Source organism: Rhipicephalus sanguineus, chromosome 4 (assembly GCF_013339695.2).
Source record: "Rhipicephalus sanguineus isolate Rsan-2018 chromosome 4, BIME_Rsan_1.4, whole genome shotgun sequence".
Lineage (NCBI taxonomy): Eukaryota > Metazoa > Arthropoda > Arachnida > Ixodida > Ixodidae > Rhipicephalus > Rhipicephalus sanguineus.
In genome coordinates, this window is record NC_051179.1 from 143,371,905 (window position 1) to 143,393,375 (window position 21,471).

General features: G+C 46.8%; 1 protein-coding gene across 1 annotated transcript; it reads right to left on the reverse strand.

Annotated features, from left to right (window-relative positions):
• Window positions 1-241: 241 nt before the first annotated feature.
• Window positions 242-12,590, reverse strand: LOC119390776 (glutathione S-transferase D1). Its single transcript, XM_037658475.2, has 5 exons — window positions 12,362-12,590; window positions 10,880-10,938; window positions 10,122-10,263; window positions 6,154-6,321; window positions 242-430 (listed from the first exon to the last, which is right to left on the reverse strand). The coding sequence occupies exons 1-5, from the start codon at window positions 12,500-12,502 to the stop codon at window positions 260-262; spliced, it is 681 nt and encodes a 226-aa protein (XP_037514403.1). The 5' UTR covers window positions 12,503-12,590; the 3' UTR covers window positions 242-259.
• Window positions 12,591-21,471: the final 8,881 nt, after the last annotated feature.

Genomic DNA, 21,471 nt, shown 5'->3' on the forward strand with positions numbered 1-21,471 from the left:
GAATTTCCCTCATTATGATGAACCAACTGGCTCAGCAACAAGTACTTCTAGGATCATTTTTCTTTGTACCGTGAATGACACACAGTACACGACAGCGACAGCAAAAACCCAGCGAGAGTGCCCATATAAATGCTATGGCAATAACAAGGAACCTTCGCTATGGAAGCGTCTTTCTTTCGTTATTTATTAACGTGCCCTTCATTCTCAATCATGTACAGCAAACATAATATTCTTTTACATCTTGAGGTCACTCGGCCGTTTATTTCGGTGGACCGTGGGGGTTCTGTCCACTCTTAGCGCGAGCCACCATGTCGCGGATGAGCTTCAGGGCATCGGCAGCAACCTGTTCGTACTCGGGGAGGGCCTTCTTGAAGCGCTGGTAGTACTCCTTCAACTGGGGGAACTTCTCGAGGCCTTCGTACTCGGCGCCCTGCAAGGCGAATCAAAGCGTTGGAGTGCATTTTAAAACTCTCATTTTCAGAGACTCCAGGGCGGAGTCTGAAATGTGCCTAGGAAGCACACAATCTGTCTTAACGTCAAAATACCAGTTATCTCTGCCATTGCTAATTATCATTTTACCTCCGCTGAAATATATAGAGGAGGAGAAAGCGAAATAAAAAGAAGGCAAGGATGTTCAACGAAAAAGTGCTTATATAATTACCTACTACTTGTTAGGGCAAGAAAAGGGATGAAAAGCAAGAGATGAAGAAAGTGTAGAGAAGAAGAGTGGCCTCAGCGGCATTGCTCTGCGCCTCAGCGGCATCGCCATCAAGGAGCTCCGAAGTTTTGTCGGCTTGTCATCGTACTTCCGACGCTTCATTCGAAATTTTGCCTCCATATGTGCGCCCCTGACAGACCTACTTAGCGGCGACAAGGACCTTTCCGCTTGGTCACCAGCCTGCGACGACGCCTTCAGCAAATTACGCCGTCTCTTAACTTCGCCGCCCATCCTCCGCCACTTCGATCCTGCCGCTCCTACGGAGGTTCACACTGATGCCAGCGGCGTCGGACTTGGCGCTGTGCTCGCGCAACGAAAGGCAGGGTTTCATGAATATGTCGTCGCCTACGCGAGCCGAACTTTGACGAAAGCCGAGGCTAACTACTCGGTTACCGAAAAAGAGTGTTTAGCGATTATTTGGGCCCTTGGAAAATTTCTCCCTTACCTGTATGGTCACGCATTTGACGTAGTCACTGACCACCACGCCCTTTGTTGGCTATCCACTCTTAAGGACCCGTCTGGACGTCTTGCTCGCTGGGCCCTCAAACTTCAGGAGTACGACATCCGCGTTATTTACAGATCCGGTCGCAAGCACACGGACGCTGACGCCCTTTCTCGCTCACCGGTATCGGATGACGGTGCTTACCTATCTGCCCTTGAGCCTGCACTTGCATCACCCGCCCTACGCAACATAACGGAGGAGCAACGGAAGGATCCCTGGATCAGTGCCCTCCTCGGCATCCTTTCTGATCCTGCCACCTCTCCCTCGTCTCGTGCTCTCCGCCGCCAGGCTACCAACTTTTGCATCCGGGATGACCTTCTTTATCGACGCAACCACCTTTCCGACGGGCGCAGGTGGCTTCTTGTGATACCCCGACATCTCCGAGCTGTTATATGCGATGCTTTCCACGCGGACCCACAGTGCGCGCATGCAGGCCTCTTCAAGACATACGCTAGGCTTCGACTGCGATTTTATTGGCGCGGCATGTATAACTACGTGCGGAAGTTCATTCGCTCGTGTGCTCAGTGCCAACGACGAAAGTTACCTGCCGCACAAGTCTATCCGTCGCAACCTCTTCCCTGTCCTAGTCGACCCTTTGACCGTGTTGGCATTGACATATACGGACCGCTGCCATCAACTCTAGGAGGTAACCGCTGGATTATTGTTGCGATAGACCACCTGACGCGATATGCCGAAACAGCCGCACTGCCGACTGCCACAGCCCGTGACGTTGCAACATTTCTGTTGCGACATTTCGTTCTGCGCCATGGTGCCCCTCGCGAGCTCCTAAGCGATAGAGGCCGTGCCTTCCTTGCCGACGCTTTGAACGCACTACTTGACGAATGCCGAATCGTGCACCGCACAAGTACAGCGTACCATCCGCAAACGAACGGCATGACAGAGCGCTTCAACCGTACTCTTGGCGATATGCTATCAATGTACGTCGCCTCTGATCATTCAAATTGGGACCAAGTTCTCCCTTTTGTCACCTACGCTTACAATACTGCGGTACAAGCTACTACTGGATTTTCTCCGTACTTTCTTCTATACGGACGAGAACCTTCTAATACGATTGACACCATTCTACCATATAAGCCTGACCAGTCCGAAAGTACCCCTCTGTCCGAAGCTGCCCGACATGCTGAAGAATGCCGCCAGCTTGCCCGCTCCTTTTCTACCGAGGACCAGTGGCAGCAGCAATCCCGTCAACCTGGCGACCGATCGGCACCAACGTTTTCCCCTGGCTCTTTGGTATGGCTTCGGGTACCCGCTACCGCACCCGGCCGCTCCGCAAAACTCGTTGCCAAATACCTCGGACCATACCGCGTTGTAGAGCAAACGTCCTCCGTCAATTACCTCGTGGAGCCCATCACGCCATCGACAGATCTACGCTATCGTGGCCGCGAACTTGTCCACGTCTCTCGCATCAAGCCGTATTACGACCCAATCGTTGTGTCCTCACCCTAAGCCGCCAGGATGGCGCCTTTTTCTGCGGAGGGCGATTGTAGAGAAGAAGAGTGGCCTCAGCGGCATTGCTCTGCGCCTCAGCGGCATCACCATCGCCGTGAGCTCGTGGTTGCTGCGCTTGGCCGAACGCTGCTGACCGCTGCTTGTTCACACGCATTCTCTGCCAATAAACCTCTTAGCAAAAGAAAACTCAAAAGACGGCGATTCTGCGAACCCACGGGGTCCGTACCACGCAAAGAATATCAATATAAGTAGTTGCGCATGTTCTTCTTTCGTATGGTTTTCTGCGATGACACCAATTTCCTGGCGGGATATCTTTATTACATAGTTTGACATGCAGCAATATACAATTTATTAAGGTTTATGTGCGCTTCTATCCACTTCTGTTTAATCAACGGCAGTTAATATGTTCTCTTCCGACTCGTATTTAAGGCATTACTGGCTGATTTATGAGTGTTGGGTGAAAATACATCACATTCATGTACTTCATTTTTTTCCTTTTTATGTACTGTGCATATTCGCTTAAGAACGCCGGTGCATGCCCGCCGACCCCCTTTAATTTGGCTGGAAAAAATATATTTCGCTCTCCCTGCCCCCAGTAGCACGACACCAATCTTAGTTCCGCGAAAAAGAAATTGCCTGCGTCAAAAAAAAAAATTTAGAAGTTCTCACTGAGCCAGAACCAATTTTTGCGAATTACGAGAAAATGGGATTTTGACGATATCCTAGAAAAAAAACTTATTAGATCTGTGGGCCTAAAAATTTTCTCGACATACTATGAATAGCGTCTGTTTACAAAGTGCCATTACTTTGCAGTTTTGGCGCTCTTATTCTAAGAAAACAAATCGCATATAGCGCACATTGTTCAATAATGCTCAAATTTCGGATTTTTTTTTAGTTGCTCCACCTCTATAATAGCCAGAATTTTCAAAATTTCCCAGAGTGTAGCCACACATTAGATTAATAGTAGTGCCAAATATAATTGTTGGGAATATCTAGAAAACGTTCGGAAAATAAGCGTAAAAAAAGCCACCTCTGGATTTTATGCAATCGACCCAGAATTAATAAGAAGCGCGTCTTCTAACTTGACGCCATCTTGGGTTGTACAGAAGGCAACTTGCTGTTAACCTATATATAACACATCGAAAAGTCAGAAGAGCATAGTATGAGCGTCGTTATACTCCACGTAATCCTCCTGGAATAAGAAATCGTGCACATTGGAGCGATAGACCGTTTCATGACTCGGATTTTAGTTGTGCCGTATAGCATATTGTCACTGTCGCTATGCGAGACACATTCACCGCCACCCCCCCCCTCCCCACCCCTCCGCATGTTCGCCGAGTCCGAAAGAAAATGCGCTTCGCAATGGATGCAAAAGCATGCCTTTGGACTCCGGCATTCCGGGGCAACAGTGGAATGTAAACAGACGTTTAAATGCAACATCAGGGAGTCTTGGTCGGCGAGAAAGCTGAGGTTGAGTAAAAACGTGTGGCAGAATTGCCCCTTCCCCCCCTTTCTTGTGCAGATTTCTATACTCACAACACCTCTTTCATGAGGTACTCAGGTAAGCAGCAACTGAGTGCGTACAGCAGGGGGATGGAAAGAAACGCGAACAGCGCGGCGCGCTGTTTTCATCACGCTCTGACATTTTGGCAAGAAAAAAGCTAGGACTATGATTGCTAGGGATCTCAGGGGACGCCATACTGCTCTCCCATTGCAGAGTACTTGTGGTACTCTAAATCGCGCGATTTTCGTCCTAAACACAATGGTTCTTAATTGTATCATGGATGGCTCTAGTGGCTTTTTGTTACCATAAACGCTACAACCACTAGAAAAAAAAATGGAAACAGTAGAGAAGGTCGATGCCACTCCGTTTGCGTTTCTTTCTGTGCATAGAAAACACTGCAAACAAACTCGCGGACGCACTTCTAAAATATAAAACACGTGTCAAGAACCTAACATGTGAGTGGGAATGCATGACCTGTGAACGATTACTTGAGCGAAACGCGCAACTAGACTGTCTTAAATAATTTAAAGGAAGAGTGTTTGCAGTTGGCATTGTAAACAACTAAAATGAAATGTTCTTTTTATTTTTCTGGGCAACATAGAAAGAAAACACTTTCCTTTAGATCCGTGAAACTCGTTTAATGAAAGCTGGACCAAACACGGAAATGATGGGAAGAAGTCAATGTGCGTGGCTCCGGCCCCGCTCCAGGGTACCGGGCTGGTTTCTTATTTCCTACTAGGCGGGCAGCACTGCTTCCCAAGAAGCACAGCGGGTGACATCGACAATGAAATGAACGATGGGGACCGAACTGGATAATGCGACGGTGAGGTATACAGTAGGAAAAATGCCCCGCAGTTTTCTTTTTTTCCGTCTTCTTCCTCGATCTTAGCTTGAAGTTACGCCCATGGCACTGCGTTTTTTTTTTTCCTATTAGCCCAGTGTCTACTTTTCGTTGCCACTTAAGCCGGGCATACAAAGACACACAATAGAGCAAAAAAAAACAAAACAAAAAGTGATAACAGCGCTGTTGAGATGATACCTTCATAACGTCTAGGCTTGGGCATTAGCTAATTCTGCGCCGCGGAAGAGCGCGCAGATCGCAGTCCTTTATGAGCTCCGGGAGTTGATGTTAAGAAAAAACAGCTGCTTTCATAACCACTATCGCAGTAAGGATCTCATGTAGCTGAACTCCTCAAATTGAATTTTATATTATCCTGAAATTCAGCGGCTTCGGTTTTTTGGAGTTTCGCTTCTCACATTTTAGCATACAGTAACGCCGGCTTCATTGTGATAAAATTAGTCATTTCAAAGGCTGATATTTTTGCTGCAATAAAAATATCTGAACTGTAAATCGAAATATTATTACACAAAATTTAAAATTTTTATGTTAATCTTACGCTGTTGTGTGCGTCCGCGCGAAGCGTGCAGGCTGGTTGCAACTCACGTGCACATAGCACGAAAGAATTTCCTCGCATCCGATCACTTTCACATTATTCAAACAAATTGGCCGGCTAACCACCTCTCATCTTGTGATCTTTTCTTTGGGTTGGTTGGTTTTCTTTACGGGGTTTAACGTCCCAAAGTAGCTGAAGCTACGAAAGACGCCTTAGTCGAGGGCTCCGGACAATTTCTGCCATCTAGGATTCTGCAACGTGCACTGACATCGCACTGCACACCGGCCCGTTGCATTTCGCCTACGGATAAACGCGAGCGGAATCGAATCCATGTCGTTCGGGTCAGCGGCCGAGCACCGTTACCACCGAGACGCCGCGGCGGCTATGTGAAATTCTGTATAGCAGCACTTTACAGAAGACCTCCTCGCCACTTTTCTAGTCTACGTAGACCAGAGTCGAGCCGCGTAGTTGAAAAACTTCCAGGCCCGCTTCGCAAATCTTGTAACACGCTGAATGCCTGAAGCTCACCGTAACAAAGCGCAAGCGAACGCAACGTCACACGCACCTCAATGACTACTCCCAACGTGCATGCGAGGCCGATGTCCGCCAGGGTCACGTTGTCGCCGCACAGGAACTTCTTGTCTCCCAGCAGCGTGACGGCGGTGCCCAGGGCCTTATCGTACGCCTCCTTCAGGTCTGGGGTCGGTTCCTGACCCCTGAACCACTTCGGCCGCTGCAAAGATTGAGACAAGCGGGAAAGCCGACAGTTATAGAAAGCAAACCAAACACGAGAAATCAGATAACACCTCCGCTCGCAGTTCTCATTCAGTGCCTTAGTCGTTTCGAGCGTCGTCGAGGTCCTGGCTGCGCTTTATTTAGACATCACCTAGGCGCGCTTTTAACTTATCTCAGGCCGACCATCACGGAGCCAACGTCCGACACAGATGTCGAGAACGCGTCCGTATACGACGGCAAACGGTGTTGATGTTTAGGTTTTTTCGTTAAACCAGCTGAATTGATGTTATGGCGGTGTTTTTTGTTGTCACACCTAGACTACGCACGGAATAAACGAGAATTTGGCTGGGACTCAGCGAAAGCGCGCCCGTGTTTGTATATTTAGGGGGTCTCCTGTGCCACTCCTAAAACCTGTGTGTGACCGTGGCATGATATCGCATCCTACGCTGAAACTACTATATTTAAATACATCTCCCACGATGGAACCAAATGAAACCAATAGATCAGCCAAGAACATGTTAGAAAAAAATAAGGTAAAGCCAAGGAATTGTCTCTTTCATTCATTTGCTTGTGTCTAAGGAGCCCCTCGAACATGTCCCCTTCTTTCGTTCTTAACGGTTGAGTAACGTTTGCTCTTGTGCGTGTGTGTGTATGTGTGTGTGTGTGTGTGTGTGTGTGTGTGTGTGTGTGTGTGCGTGTGTGTGTGCGTGTGTGTGTGTGTGTGTGTGTGTGCGTGTGTGTGTGCGTGTGTGTGTGTGTGTGTTGCGTGCGTGTGTGTGTGTGTTGTGTGCGTGCGTGTGTGTGTGTGTGTGTGTGCGTGTGTGTGTGTGTGCGTGTGTGTGTGCGTGTTGTGTGTGTGTGTGTGTGTGTGCGTGTGTGTGTGTGTGCGTGTGTGTGTGCGTGTGTGTGTGTGCGTGGTGTGTGTGTGTGTGTGCGTGTGTGCGGTGTGTGTGTGTGTGTGTGTGTGTGCGTGTGTGTGTGTGTGCGGTGTGCGTGTGTGTGTGTGCGTGTGTGTGGTGTGTGTGGTGTGGTGCGTGTGTGTGTGTGTGTGTGTGTTGTGTGGGTGTGCGGGTGTGTGTGTGTGCTGTGTGTTGTGTGGCGTGTGTGTGTGTGTGTGTTGTGCGTGTGTGTGTGCTGTGTGTGTTGTGTGTGTGTTGTGTGCGTGTGTGTGTGTGTGTGCGTGTTGTGTGTGTGTGTGTGCGTGTGTGTGTGTGCGTGTGTGTGTGTGTGTGTGTGTGTTGTGTTGTGTGCGTGTGGTGTGTGTGCGTGGTGTGTGTGCGTGTGTGTGTGTGGTGTGTGGTGTGTGGTGTGTGTGCGTGCGTGTGTGTGGTGTGTGGTGCGTGTGTGTGTGTGCGTGCGTGTGTGTGTGTGTGTGTGCGTGTGTGGTGTGTGTGGTGTGTGTGTGTGTGTGTGTGTGCGTGTGTGCGTGTGTGTGTGTGTGCGTGTGTGTGTGTGTGTGTGTGCGTGTGTGCGTGTGTGTGGTGTGTGGGTGTTGTGTGTGTGTGCGTGTGTGTGCGTGGGTGTGTGTGTGTGTGTGTGTGTGGTGTGTGTGTGTGGTGTGTGTGTGCGTGTGTGTGTGTGTGTGTGTGTGGTGTGTGTGTGTTGTGTGTGTGTGTGTGTGTGTGTGTGTGTGTGTGTACATGACGAGACGTTAAAGGGATGCTGCGCTCATGCCGAAATAACCCAAACGGTATTTTACATAAAAGCACAACGGCTTAGTCTTTCTCTACTGCATTTCTGTTATCCGGCACTACCCACCCAGTTACAGTTCTCAGCGTGATTGAATGGAGAAACGTCACAAATAAAAGCAGCACAGCAGAAGTACCGTGCTCACGCTCCAATGCCCATTCGACACGACGTCTCTTATTCACGCGCTCAGCGTGAGCCTGGGCCTGCACGAACACTCAATTTTTATCTCCATCTCAAGCGAAAGGAAAAAAGAAAGACATAAGACACGTGGAGAAGCTCGAAACGAGTTTCTTGACCTCTAACGGCTGCGAAAAAAAAATAACGTTCTCGAGAGGGTCAATCTTGTAGTGGTTGTTTCTGCACGTGTCGGGAAGCAAGAAACAAAAAGCCTCGATGATGCCCCCCATTTCTTACACGCCTCACTATTTACGCCTTCCTTCTATGCTGTCTCTAAAATTAATAAAGAGAAGCAGAAAATAGGCAGGAGCGGTGGGTATTTTCAGGAGGAAGCGTGGGGAATTTTCGCAGATTGCTCGCAAAGGCAGTAAACATGGCGACGTGCTTTGTTGGTAACAGAAAACAGCTTGAGGGATACCTCTTCACTCCGTCTCGAGGAAACCACGCGCCTATTTAAAGCTCGAGGTAAGGCTTCAAAAAAGTAAAACACGCGCACACAATCAAGCTACTCCCACGGAGCATCGATTGGCGATTTCTTAATGTCCCTTCATTCCCACCCTTCGCTGCTGGCCAGTACACTTCGTATGCACAGAAATATTGCCTACATTATCCAATATTAAGAACGATAGGAGAGCGTATAGTCGCGTGTTGGCTTCACGCAATAGCTTATGGCATATTACCATTGCCGTGCTGCCCAGACCGGAAGCGTTGGCGCGTGGTATAACGACAAGGAAGACTAAAATAACCATGCCCTAAATCTATGGGAAGCAGGCAAGCTGAAGCGACTGGTGCAGAGTAAGTGAGAGTAATAATTCGTGCCGCATGGTTAGGAGCAGCCTTCCACAGCGCAGAAGGTACCCGTTCGTTTGACGAGCTCGAACATTTTCAGACCATATGGTCGATCCACTTTCAATTATTTGCAAGCGCTACAGGATATGCCGAGGCCTCGACGGAGTTTTTAACGATGGGGAGCTGAAGATAGCGTGCCGAAAGGTAGCCTAAACGTACCAGGCCCAAGAAACCAATGCACGGAAAAGGTAACTGGTCAAACAAAAATAAATAAAGCAGGAAAGGGAGGGGGGGGAGAGAAGATAAAACAGGGAGATGCCGATAACCTATTATGAAACATCACTGGAGTCTTGAACAGCGGATACATTGAGCGCTAACTGGTGTACAACGCACGCAAATAAGGAGACAATGGAAAAATGTGACAAAATTCACCGGGAATTTCATTCAGAAGCGTTTCGTGCTATCGGCCGGCCGCGTCTACTTATGCCAGTATCAGCGTTTGTTGGCATTCTAGTTTTACCTTGTTAATAATATATATATATATATATAGTATATATATATAATATAATATATATAATATATATATATATATATTATAGATATATATATATATATTATATATGTGTGGTGTGGTGTGTGGTGTGTGTGTGGTGTGTGTGTGTGTGTGTGTGTGTGTGTGTGTGTGTGTGTGCGTGAAACCACCACTGAAACGTTCTGTATGCCATTCCAATAATGTCAGATCTTTCCGTGACATTCTTGCGGATATGTGAGGCAAATATAACAGTAATTTAATTATTATTATTTGTAAGGGTTTAACGCACCAAAACCAAGGCATGATTATGAGGGGCGCCGTAGTGGAAGGTTCCGGAAATTGCGACCACCTGGGGTTCTTTAACGTGCACCTAAATCTAAGTACACGGGCCTGAAACAATTGCGCCGCGAGCATAAAATGCGGCCGCCGAGGCCGGGATTCGATCCCGCGAACCATCGGGTCAGCATTCGAGCACTGTAACCACTGAACCACCGTGGCGGGTTCGGTAATTGATGGATTCAATATCCATCCGGTAAGAAAACATACGTAATTATTCGAATAACATAAGAAATGTTTCAGTAGGGACAAAGAACAGCCAGCGGCGCACTTACGAAGTAGGCCATCTGTGCCGACAACACTGTGCCAGACTCGAAGAAGAGCAGCCTGTTCACGGTGGCTCGCTTCTGCAAGTCCTTCGGGTACAGCGTGGAGTCCGGAGCATACTTGTCCACCAGGTACGTGCCAATGGCCCGGCTGGAAGGAGTTGATTAGCGCCAGGAATCATTATATAGGCCGAACGAATTTCACATGTTGCAGGTACACATCGCAAACTACGAAGGGCCTTTGTGTAGCACGCAGTCGTTATTCAAACAGCATAGGCAACAACGAAATGATAAAAGCAGGTACCATGCGAAATCTGTGTATTGTAAAAGAAATCCCTCTGATGATTCACTACAGTTCATTCGCGTGAAGTTACGCCTAACCCTAGCTGAAAGGTAACCGATGATGAGTGCTGAATCAACGTATACCGATGCAAAGAAGTGCCGAACAAACATTCTGGGAAAGCGTGCTTAACGTTTTCGGCTGGGAGACTAGCCATCGTCAGGGCAGTACAAGGTTCTTGTACTGATCGGTCGAAGGCTGGGCCACCAGCCGAAAACGTTAACTAAAATACTTCCCAGAATGTCTCGTCGGCCCTTCCTGGCATCTGTTACCTTTGTAAGCAACTCTTTTCAAACAGTCGCACTCATTGACCTTTCCATCTCACGGAAACTGTTCGAAAATAGTTTGCCAACAAGAACTATGTAGACAAATCCATGCGAAAATTAAGAATGCCCGAGAAGCAACAGAAAGACATCGTGCGACGTACCTCTCCCACAGAACAAAACCATTGTCGTTGATTGTGGGGACGGTGTGTTCCGGGTTCAACTGCAATAGAAAAAAAAAATCACGTTCGAAATTTCCTATGTCCTCAATGAGCATCGTCCGAAGCTTCCTTCAGTCCTATCATGAACCCCATGAGAACACACTCTATTAACAATTTGGTCTTGAGAATGTCGCACAGAACAAGATTATCAGGTACTCGGAACATTCAAGATAATGAAGACTGATACGATGCAGATTGTGCTTTTAAAAAAATTTGCTGAGAACATTGGACAGACTTCAAGAGAGAGAGATTCAGAGTAGTGCATTGTCACCTGCGCCATACAAATATCCTCTAGGATCGGCCTTTAATGAAAAAGAACCCAATTACTCGTCATATTTTCGTCATTGAATAATACGCACTTCACGTTTTCCTCGCGTTCGAAAAAAGCATGTGAAATAATCTATAGGAATGGATGATATTTTTCTATGATAAAAGCTTTTTGTGTCATCTCTAGGAACATTTCTTTACCTTGCTACTACAGCGGCTGTTTGCAGTAACAATGTAACTAGTGTCGCCGCTATGAGTACAAACGTTGCAACGCGTAAAGATGCGAAGATGTGCAATATTATAATATTGCGTTCGGAAATAATAGTTGCAAATATAGCGTACACTAAGAGACGCTAAAAGCCGAAGTTAAACAAAACGAACTTATCACTGTCCCTGTGTTAAGAAATTATCGGTTACTTTTCTCAAATCTCACAATTATCTTCAATCTTCACAACTAAATAGGGCAATAAGAGCGACGTAGGTAACGCAGTGTTGTCCAACACCTTCACACCTAAAGCACCTAAGGACATGTGTTATTTTATTACACGCAATACGACTCATAGGGAATGTATAGGCAGAGTAGCCGGCCTCTTAGTGCCTTGAGCTTTACTTTTCTCCCTGCCTCTCCTTTCTTGTCTTTCTTATTTCCCCTCCCCCTTTGTATAGAGTAGCATAGGGATTTTTTTCTCCTGATTAGACACCCTACTTTTCCCATTTCCTATTTTTCACATATTCCCTCTCTCTCCGTTGGTTTTGAAAAACTCTCATTTGCATGCACTGTTGATTTGGAATTAATTTGTTCGGCTAATTCTTCCCTTGCTCACCCCTACCACGCCGCTGTTATCGTTTGTATCAGCCATTCGGCACGACTTCTAATAGGGACCTCCGAATATCATTGTATTGTTTAGTCGATTTTATCTGGCCACGCTCAGGGTGACACCTTTACCTTCTCAGTATCCACCCTTCCTGTCGCTCACAGTAATCGGCTGCTACGGCACCATAACACAACGGTTCCCATTATTTATCGCGCGCCTCACTGACGCGCCAAATTTTCTAGTACCTAGCTACCTGTCACAAATGTCATTCCCCATAGAGTGTAGGAAATACACACTATCTCTATTTACGGTGTGGAGCAACCCGCGACTTGAATATGCTCACCTTGATGAATTCGGGGTTCAGGTGTTCCTTGGCCATCAGGTTAAAGTTGTGCAACTTGAGCTCCACGCCCAGTTTCTTGGCCACGACCCTGACAAACGTGCAGGGCGGGCTTCCCGGAGCGTTGTACAGTTCCACGGCCATTGTGTTCTTCGCTAGGTGTCCACGCGTACGGTTGTCTCGTAGAGTAAGTCTCCCCGCAGTTTCCTTCCTAATGCCGGCGCTGCGTTGACGAAGGTACGATATATAGCGGCTTCCTTATCACCGTGTATGCATTCTCTTTGGGGAGTTCGGTTTTGGTACGAGATAAAAAGTACTGCGCTTCGTACAGGATGTTCCTTCTATTTTTATTTTCTTATAGCGTCTGATAGCAGGCGACGCCTACCTCTTTTGTTAGGTTTGCATGGAGAGTGGCCGTAGTGAGTAATGCTCCCTCCACGCAGTAACGCACTCCCGCGTATCTAGAGCGGTGAAGAGCCGATAAAGACAGCAAGAATACTAGGAAATAGCGTTCGCTGCAACAGTCACGAGCTCGTAGAGCCACGTTGAAGTAGATTCTAGAAACTTCCTTTGTGTCGCCCCAAGCTCAGGCGACGTCTAGCAGATAAGCACGTTATGATAGTGAGACCCCGGTCGCGTGATGAGTAACTAACAAGTGCAGCAGTCGATAACCCGTATCAGAGCATACGTATGCTGTGACTCATCCGTCGTTCGAATAGTAAAGACGTTTGGCGAAAACAAGTTTGCAAGTTTCCGGCGCAACCGATGTGTCAGGGCCCTGTCATGCTCCGTGGCTGCCAGCAGCTTAATTAAAGAAGAGTTGGGATAGCTGGGGCTGATGCCGTTGCTGTGGCACATTTATCAGCGCGTAAAACGAAACGAAAACTTTTTGGGGCAGGAAAAAGCCCTAGAATTTCTCTGCCAATTTTTGCTCACTTAACATGCAGAGAAGCAACCGTATGCACAAACGAAATGTGCAGGCAAACGCGCGAACGAGTGCGTCGCAAAAGAGGAAATGAATGCTCAAAGCAGTATCACGAGAGAAAATCGCGCATAATGAGCCATTATACAAGTAATTGACTGCGTGGTTCTTTCAAGGTGCAGCACTCGTTTTTTTGCGTGAATGATAGAGGTGCTGCGCTTATGCATTGAGCAGTATGCCTTTTGAAATAAAAAAGCTCGCAAAGTTGCCCAGACCGCTTAAGGACTCCTCTGTTCACAAGTGCGCATTAAAAGCACAAAGAGAAGAAAAAAAATAATTTTTGGTATTGGTCAGCCAAATTGTCAGCTGTAGCTGGAACACTGACAGCTCCGTGCTTCTGCCTGAAACGGCCACTCAGGCGTGCGTCTGTACTGCTAGCATTTACCACCAGGGTTGCCAGCTTTGGCTACTTTTTACAGCGAAAGCTGTTATGAGATCATTTCACCGGCCGTTTTTGGTGCCGTAGCTGTCCGCCGCCGCCGCCGCCGGTGTCCGTAACCAGTATCGCTCGAAATAAGAAAAAAACGATGTAAGAAAAAAAATTCCAGGATGAAAGGAGGTTCGAACCTGGGCCCTCTGCGTGGGAGCCCAGTATTAAACCTCTGAGCCATGCCGGTGCTTGAAACGGCTGTGCAAAAAGGTCCTATACAGGCTTCATGTCGGGAAGGAACCACATTAGCATATGCAATATAGCGTGGTAGAAGAGTAAAATAAGCACCAAGCGTCGCACAACGCGAATTCTGTAACCAGGCGTCAAACAATGCGAATTGCGCAACGAGTAGGTTGTTGAATGCTTCTAACCCATTACAAAGGGCTCTGCCATAATTCTTCATCGTCATCAGGCACAGCATCAACAAAGTGCGCATAATGCCTTACATGCGTTTAGCAGGTACCACGGCTCTCTGTAAAATGACGAAAAATGGCACAGTGCCTGCTGCCCTACTTCTCAAAAATTACAATGATCTACAACGTAGTGGGTTCCTCGCAAATGTACTTGTATTGGTTGCCAAGGAATCCCATAAGCGCATGATCCATTTCTTCGGGGTCTCAGTAAAGTTCTTCGCCTCCCCTCCCCCCCGTCTCTCTCCCACGTCAACGTATGTTATACAGCATGACGGGAGAGGGAAATAGCGACCGGGCGTCACCGAATGCAAATTACATAACTGGTGGGCCGTTTAAAGCTTCCAACCCATTACACAGGGCTGAGCCATAATTCTTCATCGTCATCAGTCGTCGCGTCAACAAAGTGCACATAATGCCTTACAGACCTGTAGCTGGTGCCTCGCTTCTCCGCCGAATGACGAATAATGGCTTAGTAGGTGCTTCCCATCTTCACAAAAATTGTGATTTATGGCGTAGTGGGTACCTTTTAGTGTACTTGTATTGTAGCCCCAAGAGAGCTTACAACGGGCTCTAGAAACGCCGGTCTTCCAGCTTTCGCTGTGACTGTGCTGCGGTTTCAACGCAGGCCTGGCGTTTTTTTTTTTTTTTTTTTTTTTTTTTTTAGGCCGGTGGCGGCAGAATAAACGCCTTGACTATCTGGCTACTTCTTGGCAACATTCTTGTTTTCTGAATTTTAACAAAATTACCAACATTCGGTGATGTCGCAGCCGCTGCCGTTCTAGTACGTGGTGTCAAAACAAGGCGGCCAAGGCCTGTTTCTAGCTCCCATATTTTAATTTGGCATTTGCATTACACGAAAGAAAACACTGTAGGGTGCTTCACGAGCACTCGTGGAAAACTGTTGCATGGGGCCTCATTTCGCAGATCACCTGTATTGACAAACTTGACTTTAAGCCGCAATTCGATCTGACCTGGCCAATCGAAAGAGTTCCGCGTCGAGGGCGCTGTGCACACATTGACATTAGAAATGGGATATCCGACAAACTCTTTGTGTGGTTTCATAATATTAAGTGCTGGCTGTAACTAGGAATACAAGCGGCTCGCACTTCGGCATCACGCAAAAAAAAAGAATGATTACGAAAATGACTACAATTTATGCTTCACAGCCCGCAACTGAGGTTTTGATAACACTGATGCGGTACTTATTTTTGTGGTCGCCACAAGGCTGTTACTTAACGTCCTCTTAAGAAAAGTTACGCAAGAAGCGTTGAGTCCTTTTTCCAACAGTGCAAGAAACTTCATCATCCTGCACGAAATGAGCGCTGAAGTCAGGAATTTATGCTTAAATCTCGGCAATTCTGATTGTTTAATTTCAAGCTGCACTTACTTACATTTTCGCCAAAACGCTTTCGCATCTAGTCATCTAAATGAAAACGTCGCATTTGTTTTCGTACACGCATCGCTACTTCTGGCTACTTTTGCTGGCCTTAGTTAAAGCTGGCTACTTTTTGGCCATTTTTTGTTCAATTTCTTGGCTATTTTTAGTCTTTTCGGCCTGGCAACCCTGTTTACCACATGGGAGTGCATGGACCCTTGAAGACCACGGCAACATTGTAGTTGACAAAGCGAATGACATGCTTTATTGCGCAGCCACCATTTCTTCCTGACGTTGTTAACGAAACACCCTTGCGTGCTATGCCGGTGACTAGCAAATAGCAGAAACGGTAGAGGCTATAATAACACAAACAGCGCGCTTGCTGACCACTTTTTTTCAGGTCGTGAAACAGCGTGTGTTTGTATGGCACAGCTACAGTACGCATGCTGGTAGGTGCGCTGTAGCTCCAATTCTACTTTTCTTGTTTAAGTATTTGCTTAAGGTGTATTGTTAATTATTTGGCGCAAGTAAATATGCTACGAGAAGTCTATACAGTCAGCTGACAGCATTGTCTAAATATTTTTCCATTTGGACATTTTTCTACATTTGTCATCAAAAGGCTTAAAATTGTCGTTCGCTTGATACACAGTGGAAACCATGAAATGCTGACGTGTACTTACGGTGGAACAATGCTCACATACAGACTTGCGCATATTGGCAGCGTTGCATCACGCCAAGACGAGTTGATAAAATGGAACAATTATGAATGACAAAAGTGGTCGGGACTTTTAGGAAACGAATACTGTGGCCGAGTTTGATAGCGGCTCATCGGTTTTCTTCGAGCGTCGGCATTTCTTGCTTCGTGTGGGAGCACCGTATGAAGTGAGGAAGCTATTCATTTTTGTATAGATAATGCAAGAACTCAATAACGCCGGGTGGTCGGCGTCGTCGGCAGGTGACTGAATATTCAGAGGCGCGAAATAGGACTAGCACTATATGAAATACTAGCGTGACTCTTCGTGTATTTCTTAGCCTTGGTTATCCTCTATTCTGCAAGCTCCCTGTTGCCAGAAATGAAATATATGGTACTCGGCCGATGGAAATCGGCGTCTTGTCGGTCTATGTCTTCTGGCGCGCAGCTACTGGGAGCATGATCACATTGTCTTTGTGATGCTTTGCCCCTGGTGAACGCGATGTAGAACAGTTCATAATCAATACGTACCGCTCGAAGTGGCGATCGTGCATTTAAACTTGCTAAGTATGTTTCAACCCGCTTCGTGTACCAATTAACTCATGTACAGGCGTACAGTTGCTGCGATGGTCGCGTTGTCGGTGCGATGTTCTCGCCCAGCGGGTCCTCTCACGAAGGCTGTTGGAATTATAACTAAGGCCGACAGAGTCATCTCGTTAGGCTTCACGAAAGCATGTCCCTCTACAACGACTACATGTATCTGGTCGGTTTGGCGGCGTTGTCTACCTGTCGTGGTAGAGCGCATATAATGAATGCAGTCTGTCCACTGAATTCAGGCGATCACTTACGCACGTGTCTTAGAGGCGGGCCGTCAGCAGTATAAGCCCTGTCTTGTTGGTCTTTAACAAGAGTGCATGAGCTACATGTGGCCACTATAGTGACTGAGTGAATTGTGGATGCTATAGTCGGCAAGCACATATTATAGGTCTTCTGCATTTTAATTACTTCTTTAGAGCCCAGGCGTTTCTTTTGGCTCATTTTAAAGAAAATATTTGTTACAAACTCTGCTCGGGATCGCTCGATAACTCACCAAGAAAAGGAGCACCTTGATTGCAGCGTGAACAAAAGGGGGAACATGGTTGAATAGACCGCGGCCAGTTCGTTCTTTTCTTCGATTTTGCCAACTTCCCCACCAAATCAGCGAAACACTATCTTCAACGTTAATGAAAGCATGCCTACCAAGACCACCTTTCTTGCAAAAAAGGTACTACCTATGTGATACTGGCGAAACGCACTTCAAGTCGATCAGCGTCGAAATCAGTGATTTCATTCAAAGATGCTTCAGCCTCCACTGCGTCTGTTTGTTCTTTTATCTTATGCTGCCCTGCACTCGTAAGGTCGGCAACGTATCGATAAATTTCCCTGCAAGGACGCAAGTGAGAGCATTCGGTATTGCTATCTCTAGAATGTCTTGCCCCATCATTTGTTATGGGTGTGAGACCTTATCAATTCCTGGACGAGTTTGGAACCTGCTCTGAAGAGACAGCTTTTCTTCTCTCATGCGAATGAAAACTATGTTTCTTTTTTTTTGCGTAACAGCAGTATGCGTCACAGTGGTCACGGCCAAACATTTAAGCACTTTCTCTGTGACCGGCCTCACTGTTGTGTGCAGTGAGAAACACTAGGCATTGCGATACTGTTTAGCCTTGGACACCGACCACCATAGTACGAAATTATTTTGGAATTACCACTTCCTAAGCCATTGTAGCAGAGAGCGGGGAATGAAATGCCGCGACTACAAAGGACAAGAAACCTGAAAAGGCAGATTTGACCTCTGTGAATCTGGAGTGAGCTGCAAATGATCCTGTATTGATTCAGCCTGAGGCTTTCGTGATGGAATTTTAGTCTCTTTGTGTCCTCTGTCTGTCATTCTGCTAAGGCATGCCAAATGTACTTCAAAAGGTTATTGCACAAACTTAGTCTGTTGTAATGAAGAGCAATATTGTACAAGCTTACCGTTTGGAGATTTGGTGTTTAAAACGAGGCAAGGTGTGACAACGCAGTGTCGATGGCTCGCACAGGCTTGAGTTGCAAAATAAACGTGGCATGTCTGTCCCTGCTGCGTTGATATAAGGTAAGTGCAAGCATGTTCCTACTTTGGTTGATAACAGTTGTTGTTAGTGATTCTGATTGCTTCTCTTTCTATGGAATAAAGCCGTTCCAGCAGCTGGTAGCAGACATCGTTAGTGAGCTGAGCTTGGAACCACATTGCCTTCAGTTTTGAGCGTCCCCGCCTATCATGCTCTCTTGCTCTTGTTCCTCCTCGTTCCTTGACCCTGACGGGAATCTTTTCAAGATGTGCTATCGCAGCTCTTTATCGCTTCTCTGGTACGGTCGGCATCAAGCGCGAAATCATCCTGTACATCAGCACACATGTTTGAAAGAAAAGCCTGTGTCTTATGCCTGATGCAAATATATGCCCGTGCTATTTTGCGTGAGCATTTAGTATACGCTCGCCGCATATCAAACAGCGTAGTGTGCAAGCTCGGTCATTCATAGACAGCATTTTCTTCGAAATATAATAAACACTATGTGTATGTATGCAAATGAAACAAAACACTCAAAGAAAAATCATCGCGTGAACATGCACGAAAACGCTGAAGGTACGAACGCCTGCGTTGTGATCGTCCGCAATTCGCCAAGTTCATTACGGGCCTTTATTATGCGTAATTCTCGCGAACGTGTCAGGCCACCCACCAGTATTTTGATGGGCTGAGTGTCGCTACCTAATGGAGGTATTCTACGTTCCCATTCTGTCAAAGGAACCAACGGCAGTGATGAGCGTGAATAGTGGGCCGGTGTGCACGAGTCAACTATTTGGGACATTGCGCTCAAATGACGCCTGCGCACGCTCAAACGATTAAGCGGCCGGTTTTACGGCAGCTATTGTAACATGCAGAAGTCGCTATGGAGAAGCTCGGAATACATTTTTGAGACCAACATCTGGTACACGCCAGGCAAATAAATGCGTAGGGTCGCATTGACGAAGATTTTTTTTTTTGTCAGTGCATGTCTTTGCTATTTGACAGCGGGCAGGGATAAGGATATACCAGCATCAGGATTGGCTGCAATTTCCTCTGACACACTAAAATGCTAGAAGACGCTTTGTGAATATGGTCCCACTTACGGAATATGAATGAATGTATGAAGTTACAAAGAAAAGAGAGCGAGCAACCATGCTATAGTTCACTTGCTGGCAGACGTCCAAGCCGTTGACTGCTAGGGTGCATTAATGACACCGAAACTTATTCCATCACAGTGCGCATAACAGAAATTAGCGTAAAAGGTGATGACCAATACGAAGCGAATAATTTAGTAAAATAAGATAATGGTCACGAAAAACGAATTCAGAAGCCTTTGGAAAGCTTTCGGATATTAGTATTAAAAGCCTGAGGCCTTTGGACGGTATTTGATGAGCGCCTAGCGACGTATGAGTTGGTTACTAGAGCAACGAACGTCGGTAATTGCTGCTATTCCGGCTGCATAGCATCAGACAAAAAAGGCGAGTTCCTCAGCTGACGTCACCAGAGAGCCTCTTTGAAGCACCGCCATGAGGTCAATAGCCCCTGCGCCATCACACCAGAATTTACTTTTATTTGCCCGTTTATGGTAGAGGCACACATGTCTCGTCCGTTTCCGGTGAAAAAGCAAAAAAAAACTATTGCCTTGGAATCGCATGAGCGACAATACAAGCGTTAGGCTGCCCACGATAGCATCGACGTGCAGCCTGGGACAATGGAAGCGACGGGGTGTACGAACTCGTGTTATCGCCTGCGATGAGTGTAGCCTAGCAAAACACGTGACGGGTTATATTGCAGTGTGTTCAGGGCGGCGTTGCCTGCTGAAGAAAATCCAGCCAATTTATAGATCATAAAACATTACCACCCAGTGGACTTGACGAGCGTACAGGTTTAACCATGCGCAAATCTCTAAACACGCGAACCTTAAACAATTTCATTGATGTTTAACTGCGACATTCGCGCACACTTTTATCATGCCGCAGTATTTGGTCAGGCAATCGTGAGGTATTGCCGTCAATTTACTGCGAAAAACCATGACATCACCTCGCTGCAACTCCGAAGCATTATATCCTTTCAGTTAAAGAGACATGTAGCTATATCCACGCACGCAGGTATATGCACGCGTGATGCTAAGTTAACTTATGAGCACAAGTAGTTCACGTTGCACAGTGTGAGGCGCACTTGTTTTGTTATCTTACCTACCTGAATGAGGCGGGACATTTATAGGACGTACCAGGAAATCGATGCGGGTGAATACGTCAGAGAGAAAATGCGAGACGGCTTTTCGGCGATTAGGCACAAGCGTAAATATATACGATATAAGATTGATCAGCCATTGATGTTTCAGAAGCAAAGAATCTGAACATGTTTTCTTGTCGTTTTGTATTGTTCTTTTCATCCCAATTTTACCCCTTTCCTCGACACTCACGCAGCTTCTTCAGTGCTTGAGGTACAGCATAGAGCGCAGGGCCTCTTAAATATGTCCGACGTCATCGGTCACGCAGCGAAGAGCATACGACAGAATGTAAAGGAGGGTTAGCTGCTGGAAATCGAAGAAAGGATCGCATTGCCTGTGCGACGAGGAGTGGCCGTCGCCTGAAGGCGGAGTTCACGTCTTGTATGTACGAGTAGTCTTCAAATAAGACTGTCTGTCCGATGACAAAAAGGCATAAAAAAACACAGTGTCGGCCACATGTGAGCCCCTCAGGGCTCGAATTAATGATAGCGCCGTGGCACACCGGTCGAGACACTCGGCAGGCAGGTAGGTCGTTCGGGTTCTGTACCTGCAGGGCGCGAAGATCGGAACAAACAGATAGTTGCTGAATTGTCGTCATGGTCGTTTACCTCCCTATACGGTAGATAGTGCAAGCTGATGGTTCTCATCACTGCGTGCGGCAGCGACTGTCCGCCCTAGCGGCTGCGTTGGTGGTAACTCGTTACAGGTAACGGCATTGCCGATAACAGTTTGCTTTTTTCTGCGACATTCTAACGCGCTGTAAATGATGACGTACTTAGACTACCTTTTTTCAGTAAATATGAAGGAAGGTTGAGATTACTAGTTATATTCATTTTAATTCTACTTTCCGTACCCGCCTTTTACGACAAAGAAATCAACATTTAGAGCAGTTGACGATAGCGGTT